This window comes from Bison bison, unplaced genomic scaffold (genome assembly GCF_000754665.1).
Source record: "Bison bison bison isolate TAMUID 2011002044 unplaced genomic scaffold, Bison_UMD1.0 scf7180017864456, whole genome shotgun sequence".
NCBI classification, from domain to species: domain Eukaryota; kingdom Metazoa; phylum Chordata; class Mammalia; order Artiodactyla; family Bovidae; genus Bison; species Bison bison.
The window spans coordinates 8,831,871-8,840,517 of record NW_011495018.1 but is presented as its reverse complement, the minus strand read 5'-3'; the positions used below and the strand labels follow the sequence as shown (position 1 = coordinate 8,840,517).

Below are 8,647 nucleotides of genomic sequence, written 5' to 3'. Positions count from 1 at the left end.
GAAACTATGCATCCCAGGTGGAATTTTTCAACCATCCATCTGCTCATTCTGTTGTCAGCCAATCCATGAGTGCCCACTGTGTGCCAGGCCCTGGGCTCAGGCACAGTGTCCAGTGTGCCAGGCACTGGGCCCAGGTACACGCCCTGCCCTGGGCAGCCCCCGGTTGCATGTGGGAGACCTCGAATGTTAGGGTGAACTGGTGCCCCACAGCCCCGCCTTGCTGAATCCTGGGCCCACCCCCCCCCCAGAGATTGTGATCAACTGGGTTTGGGAAGGGACAGTGGAATCTGCATTTTAACAGATGATCCAGGTGATCCTGCATAAGAGGGGCCACAGGTAGTCCATCCCTGGTGACCAGGGAAGGGGCAGAGTTGACCCAGATGCTCTACCCCAAGCTCTGAGGCCAAGGACCCTGCCGGAGGAGGACTGGAATGACCCAGGAGCAGCGCTCTAAGTCCTGGGCTCAAAAAGACCATGGTCCTCCCCACTTCATCCCCACTGGCCTCCTTGTTACCCTACCTCCTCCAAACTTTGGATTCACTAAAGAGAGTGACCTGTTGTCTTTTTTTGTGCATTCAGATTCAAAAGACCTGCCTCCTCCCACACCTCCAGGTATGTCCATATTTTTGTTGTTGTTGTTCAGGCAACTTTATAACAATAATAACATCGAATACTTATAAATGCTTTCAGGCACTGTTTTGGGGCCTTATACCTATGTAACTTATTTAATCTGCACAATAACCTCTTAAAGTAAGTTATTTGATTATTCCCATTTTCCAGATAGGTAAACTGAGATACAGAAAATTAGTAATGTACCAAGGTGTAGCCATTGGACTTGAACCACCGGTGTCAAGGCTCTTGACCACCAATCTAATATACCACATCTGTTCATTGGCCCCAACTACACAAAGACCAGGCAAAAACTTACACAAAGACCAGGCAAAAACTAACACAAAAAGTGGGAGACGGGATTCCGGCTCCCACGTGACCACGCGGCGGCAGCGGCGGCGGCGCGATGGTGGCGAGGCTGGCGGGCTGTGAAAAAAAAAAAAGTGGGAGACGTTTAGCTCAGGCTACTACTTTAATCTTCAGGAAGTGAAACTGTTAATCTCTCAGTCATGTCTGACTCTTTGCAGCCCCATGGACTGTAGCCCACCAGGCTCCTCTGTCCATGGAATTCTCCAGGCAAGAATACTGGAATGGGTAGGCATTCCCTTCTGCAGAGGATCTTCCTGACCCAGGGACTGAACCCAATTCTCCTGTATTGCAGGCAGATTCTTAACCATCTGAGCCACCGGGGAAACCTGCAAAAAGGCATTTTAAATATTCTTATGACAGAAAGAGTAATTTGAGATGCAGAGAGGTTAAGTGACTTTCGTAGGATCACTCAACAAGTTAATGTGGAGACTAAGCTTTGATACTAATCGGTCTGACCCCAAAGTACATACTCTTGGGAATCTTTTGCTTGTTTTCAAACAGTTTTTTAAGCTAATGATTGAATGATATTCTTATATAACAAAAACTGAAGATTGGAAAAGTCAAACACCACATGATGTGATGATTCTGAAATGATGCTGAAGACAGTGAAAAGGTGTTTTGTTTCATTGCAACAAACATTCCTAAGCATCTACATAGCAGCAGGCCTGATGCTAGGGTTTCTGAATAAACTCGTTTATTTAATCCCTACAATTGAGGATTAGGGAGATCAAGAAGCCCTCCCAGGATAACTCAGTTAGAAAGTAGTAAAATTGGAATTTTAAGCCCCATCTCTCACCCTTTGAATCCTGTCCGCACACAGCCTCAGAAAACACCGCAGGGCACACGTCATTAGCAGGAGCATCTGACTCAGTCATCTGTCTGAAGAAGACCTGAATGTGTTCTGAGTATCCCTGGAGGGAGACCAGCTTTTTGTGTTGGGGTCGTAAGTGAGAGGAGAAAGGCCATCTAAAGTTAAAGGGCCAGCACGGGGGTCAAGGGCAGTGGATATTCAAATTAAGCCTCATCTATAGTTTGCCCATTTATGTAATTCAGCTAAACTGAAAACTACATGGATGATGGTGAAATGGGGAAGACCATATTTCATGAATGTTGGCTCAGCGGTAAAGAATCCGCTTGCAATACAGGAGACTTGGGTTCGATCCCTAGGTTGGGAAGATCCCCTGGAGTAGGAAATGGCAACCCACTCCAGTATTCTTGCCTGGAAAATCCCATGGAGAGAGGAGGCTGGTGGGCTACAGTCCATGGGGTTGCAAGAGTCAGACACGACTTAGCGTCTACACCACTGCCACCGTATTGCATGAAAGGAGCCATCTGGCCCTCTCTTGCTGCTCTAAAATGTAGTGGTTTAAAGCAGCAACCACTGAGTTATAGGCCACGGTTTGGTGGGTCAGGAATTGGGGCAGGGCTTGGCTGGGAGAGCCTTCTGCTCCACACAGAGTACAGCAGGTCCTCCCAGGGGCTGGTCTGGAGAGTCCAGGACAGATGCACTCTCATGCCTGGGGTCCTGGTGGGGGCTCAGCCAAGGGCCTGCTTCCTCTCCAGGTGGTCTCAGGGCCTCTCCAGCAGGGGAATCAGACTTCTTACAGAGTGGCTCAGGCTGGCTCAGGGTGCCATGAGCAAGCCTGTGTTCCCAGAGACAGGAAGTGGAAGCTGCCAGTCTCTTATGGCACAGCACAGCTTCTGCCATATTCTGCTGACCAGAGCTTCCACAGAGACCACCCAGGCTCCAGGGAGGGGACCAGGCCCCACCCTGTGACCAGAGGCATGTTGGAGAACCTGTAGCCTTCTTTAGCCTGCCCCAGGACCGTAGATAACATTCAGTCAGCACCTTCACACTTTTCTCCATTTGCCCTAAGCACATGGACATTTCTAAGGAAACCCTTTACATTTTGCTAACTTGTAGATGAGACTAATTCTCCTGATGTCAGCATTATCTTCCTTTTTATTTTTTTCCCTTCTAGGTCTTTCCACAGCATCTCAGGATCATGTAACAGGTAGTCGCTTGTTTTAAACTGACATGGTAACTCCATTCCAAAAGAACCATCAGAGGAAATGCTAGAGGGTGTGCCCTGGACGGGGCACAAAGGCTGGCTTAGTGTGGGTGAGGGGCTGCCTCTGCTGCCCAAGCTACACCCGCCGCAGCCCCTCCCACGAGAAGGTGGGGCGGCCAGGACTCAGCCTGAGGATGCCCTCTGTCCTCATATGCCCCGCCCCCACCTCACTGAGGGTCATGCCATTAGTATGGCCAATGCCTGGAAATGCTGACTTTTTAACTAAAGCAGCAGCTGGGAAGGGGTGTGTGGATCTGCCCAGATCAGAGTAGGCAGGAGGGTGACAAGGGACTCAAAGAAAATGTGGCTCAGTCCATCTGCCCATTCTCAGCCCGCCTCCTATGGGCACAGTCCTGTAATAGGTGCCCGCAACAGGTACCAGCCCATCACTGCCTGCCATGTGTAGTTCAGTTCAGTTCAATCACTCAGTCGTGTTCAACTCTTTGCGACCCCATGGACTGCAGCACGCCAGACTTCCCTGTCCATCATCAACTCCTGGAGTTTACCCAAACTCATGTCCATTGAGTCGGTGATGCCATCCAACCATCTCATCCTCTGTCGTCCCCTTTTCCTCCTGCCTTCAATCTTTCCCAGCATTCAGGGTTTTTTCAGATGAGTCAGCTCTTCCCATCAGGTGGTCAAAGTACTGGAGTTTCAGCTTCAACATCAGTCCTTCCAATGAACACCCAGGACTGATCTCCCTTAGGATGGACTGCTTGGATCTCCTTGCAGTCCAAGGGACTCTCAAGAGTCTTCACCACCACCACAGTGCAAAAGCATCAATTCTTCAGTGCTCAGCTTTCTTTATATTCCAACTCTCACATCCGTACATGACCACTGGAAAAACCATAGCCCTGACTAGACGGACCTTTGTTGGCAAAGTAATGTGTAGAGGCTTCGGGAAACCCAGTCCCAGGGGGTTTCAGTGTCAGTCTGACGTTTGTAACCTACAAACAGCAGTCCACACTAGCTCCCTGGGCTGCCTGTGTCCCTCACCACTTCCCACCCTCCATCGTGGGAAAGACCAGGAACCTGTGAGATTCCAGGAGGGTTGCAAGGTGCTCAGGGGAGAAAGAAGAAAGTTCAGAATCTTCATAGTTTGGGGTCAAGGTCAATAAAATGTTATGCTTTCAGATTTCCTCTAAAATAATTTGATGATTCTAAGCTTTCTGCTTGTTTATGTGGTGTGCTCTTTCAAATTTATATGTTTGTGTGTGTGTATAAATTCATTATATTAAATAATATAGTTATATTAATATGACAACCAGAATGGAAGAGTTAGATTTCACTTGTTTAATTCTTTAAAGTCCAAAACCTATAAGCTCCAGTCTGAGTAGATATTGACATGAAGGAAAGACAACCTACCCAGAAAAAGTGGTGAAAAAGCAGTTAAAGGGAGGGCCCAGTCACACCCTCCCAGAACAGTCCACACCACCCCCGTTGCCTTTGTCTTCAGTTCCTCAGACCCTCAGATCCTCAAAGTCACCCCTTCCCCACCACGTACAGCTCCATCTCTGTCTCTGCCTCTCTTCCCCAAACCCTCAAGCCGATCAGCTCCACCTGTCTCCCAGCAAGTGAGACCTTCCACTTTAGAAAGAGTCAACAGGACAGAGATAATATTTTCCCCATTGGATGACAGAGGGAGGAGGGCAGGGAGCTCTCGCATCAGTGCGTTCTGTTGCTGCTGCTGCTGCTAAGTCGCTTCAGTTGTGTCCAACCCTGTGCGACCCCATAGACAGCAAGCCCACCAGGCTCCTCTGGGATTCTCCAGGCAAGAATACTTGAGTGGGTTGCCATTTCCTTCTCGAATGCATTCTGACCCATCACAATTAGACTGAATAGGCTCTCCTTCCCAGAAGATGCTTAGGCTACAGATCTATTTATTCAGACTACAGCCTGACTCCACCAGGTCCTTAGTGGGATGACGTAAGTGACGCCATGGGGACATATCCTGACATCCTTTTTCTTGCTGTTTCAGGAGAAAGGAACTCTTGTGGAGGGGTCATTTCTAGTCTCTCTGGCTCATTTTCCAGTCCACTGTATCCAGAAAACTACCCAACAGACATCCAGTGCGTGTGGGAGATCCACGTGGATAAGAAGTTCCGCATAGAACTCATGATTCCAACTCTGAAGTAAGAAAACAACTCTTTACAAGAAGTGCATGCATGCTAAGTCACCTCAGTCATGTCCGACTCTTTGTGACCCCATGGACTATAGCCCACCAGGCTTCTCTGTCCATGGGATTCTCCAGGCAAGGATACTGGAATGGGTTGCCAAGCCCTCCTCCAGGGGGTCTTCTGAACCCAGGGATCAAACCCATGTCTCTTAAGTCTCCAGAATTGGCAGGCAGGTTCTTTATCACTAGCACCACCTGGGAAGCCCCCTTTAAGAGTCTACCTAAATAAGAATATTGCCTTGAAAAATTCAATAAGTGGTTTAATTCACGTATTTGACTTAACGTTACTATGAGGAGTTTTTTTAATTTATTTTAAAAAATTGTCCTTTTCAGCTTTGCCCTCATTGTACACTGGGTACCAGTATTTATCCTCTTAGACTTTTTCTTTAATCTGAGTTTTAAGCAAACAGTAAAAGGCTTTACCTACACACGCTTTAGGCGACTACTCCAGCCATGAGCCCTGCATCCTGTATATGTTGGCTTAAAATGAAGTGAGATGGTAGTCATTGCTTCATCTCTGACATAAAAAAACTCTTCCAAGTCACTGCCATTCTTTTATTATCAGTTCATAAAATAAAAACTGACATTTTTAGTGTGCTCAGGCTCTGTACTGTGTATTCTGTATTCTTTGTCACATTACAGCGTCACTATAGCCCTAATAAAGATGTCCTTATCATCCCAGTTAAAGACTAAGAAGCTGAGACTCAGAGAGGTTACTCACCAAAGGCCAAGCTTCTAGGTCCATTGGATGTCAAAGGCCCCGCTCTTCACCAGTGTACAGAGCTGTAAGGAGAATCTGTGCAAAGCCCTTCTCCTTGTTGACTATGACACGCACCATGCAACAAACACAGCAATACTGTGAAATGCTATGAAAGCCCCCCTTTCACATGCACTCCACTGTTGCCCAGCCCATGGACTCAGACATGGCCTATCACAAAGAATATTCTATTATCTTTGTCAACTGAAACCCTAAAGACACAGCCCACAATGAGGTGAGAACCTTGAACCCACACCTCTAAAACCTATCATGTTATCAGTTATCCATTTCTTCAGAATCAGCCCTCAGGACTTCCCTGGTGGTCCAGTGGTTAAGCCTCTGTGCTCCCAATGCAGGGGGCCCAGGTTCAATCCCTGGCTGGGGAACTATAAGATCCCACGTGCCATGTGGCGGGGCCAACAACAGCAACAACAGCCAATCAGCCCTCATACACATCCCTGTGAATAATTACAAAGTGCAAATACTGTTCCACATGCTGACATTGTTTTTATTTCAGAATCAAGTTTTTCCTCCCTAAGAATTTGGGTATGAAGAATGTTGTGAAATACAGAGTTAGGAAAATTGGGCTGTGATGTCACTTACATGTTGATCAGTTGGGATGACTTTATTGTTAAGATTTTATGTGTGGTGTACATTTGCATCTCCCGAGGTTTCGTGTAAGTTGTGATTGGCTAAAATCAGTATGATTTCTAAGTTTCTATTACTGAGTTGCGGCCATAAACCTCACACATTCTTCAGAAAGAGATAAAAGAAGTTTTGCTAATAAGGCATCTGAGGTTAACTGACATTTTATGTACTAATATGCAATTCAAAGTATAATCCAAATAGTTAATTCTGTGTGTGTCATATTTTTCAAGCTTTAAGATCTAGGAAGCCCTGGGACTTCCCTGGTGGCCCAGTGGTTAACAATCTGCTTCCATTGCAGGGGGCACAGATTTGATCCCTGATCAGGGGAACTAAGATCCAGCATGTCACATAGCCCAACCAAAAGATAAATAAACAAAAATAAACCTAAGTAAGCAATTAAAAAAAAAATCTAGGAGGCCCTAACCAGCTGTTAAGCCTCCGCTGTGATTCCCCTAGACTGGAAGATATCCTTGGATGCCCGTACGACTCAGTCGAAATCTTCGATGGCCCCAGGATCGCCTCACTCTCCATGGGGAAGTTCTGTGCCTCAGCGGCTGTGATGTTTTTCTCCTCCTCTGACATCCTGACTGTGGTGTTCCGAAGTGATTCCAGGATCACCAACACTGGCTTTTATGCTCTGTTCAATGCGATACCCCAGGGCAGAAGAGAGTCAGGTAGGAAGCTTCAAGTAGGCTTTTGGCCTTGAAAAAAAAAGAATAGTTTTCTAATTTAAGGGATTCTCCTATTAGCAGAAGCATGGGCTTCAGTTTTAAAAGCTCCCCTACAATTAGCAGAAAGGCCCTGCTGTATCACTGCTAGCTTTTTCCACTAAGAGGGTCTCGTGGGCAATTGAAGTAAAGCAGTGATGGGCTTCCCAGGTGGCGCTAGTGGTAAAGAACCCACCTGCCAATGCAGGAGATGCAGGTTCCATCCCTGAGTCAGGAAGATCCCCTGGAGGAGGAAATGGCAACCCACTCCAGTATTCTTGCCTGAAAAATTCCATGGACAGAGGAGCCTGGCAGGCTAAAGGCCATGGGGTCGCAAAGAGTCAGCCACAACTGAGCGACTGAGCGTATGTTGAGCCTATATGTGAATGGGCAGGCAGCTCCTCTCCACGGCTGCCTCCGTCACAGCCCACCGCCCTGGACCTGTTACTGTCCAGGGTGCTGAAAGGTAAAGTCTGACTTTCAAGAATCCTCCTCCCTCCACCAGATGGCTCACTTTACATCTTGCCTCCTTTGAACCCTAGACTCACCACATTAGAGGCTTCAGTTCAGTTCAGTCGCTCAGTCACATCCAACTCTTTGAGACTCCATGAATCGCAGCACGCCAGGCCTCCCTGTCCATCACCAACTCCCAGAGTTTACTCAAACTCATGTCCATTGAGTCGGTGGTGCCATCCAGCCATCTCATCCTCTGTTGTCCCCTTCTCCTCTTGCCCCCAATCCCTCCCAGCATCAGAGTCTTTTCCAATGAGTCAACTCTTCTCATGAGATGGCCAAAGTATTAGAGTTTCAGCTTCAGCATCAGTCCTTCCAGTGAACACCCAGGACTGATCGCCTTTAGAATGGACTGGTTGGATCTCCTTGCAGTCCAAGGGACTCTCAAGAGTCTTCTCCAACACCACAGTTCAAAAGCATCAATTCTTCAGTGCTCGGCTTTCTTCACAGTCCAACTCTCACATCCATACATGACCACTGGAAAAACCACAGCCTTGACTAGACTCTTGGGGACTCCTTAATGGATAGACCCTATAGCTCATCATTCCAGAGCCAGGTCCAGTTTGCACCCAAAAAAATACTTACTGCCAGTTGTGGGGCCACAGTAACTCAGGTCGCTAGGAATTCAAGCAGAAACTTCCAGTTTGTATTTTAAGGTTGGGGGGTGGGGGGCAGGGAGGGTGTTTCTGAGTGAGGGAATTCCTTATGTATTTGACCTTCCAAAGGCATGCGTGAGATCTTGCCCTGGGGAGGCTAAGTAAAGTCCAGGAGTTGAAATCCAGACCATTCGTTGACT

The 8,647-nt window shown here is 47.5% G+C and overlaps 1 protein-coding gene and 1 non-coding gene across 2 annotated transcripts in view; both read left to right on the top strand.

The window, feature by feature from the left end:
- LOC105002761 (deleted in malignant brain tumors 1 protein-like) overlaps positions 1–8,647 on the top strand; it is an 87,545-nt gene that overhangs the window by 29,980 nt on the left and 48,918 nt on the right. Inside the window, 1 exon segment of the mRNA XM_010859578.1 lies at positions 4,827–4,835. Within this exon segment, the coding sequence (XP_010857880.1) occupies positions 4,827–4,835 (9 nt within the window).
- TRNAG-CCC lies at positions 6,297–6,369 on the top strand. Its single transcript has one exon. It is a non-coding gene; the product is annotated as a tRNA-Gly (tRNA).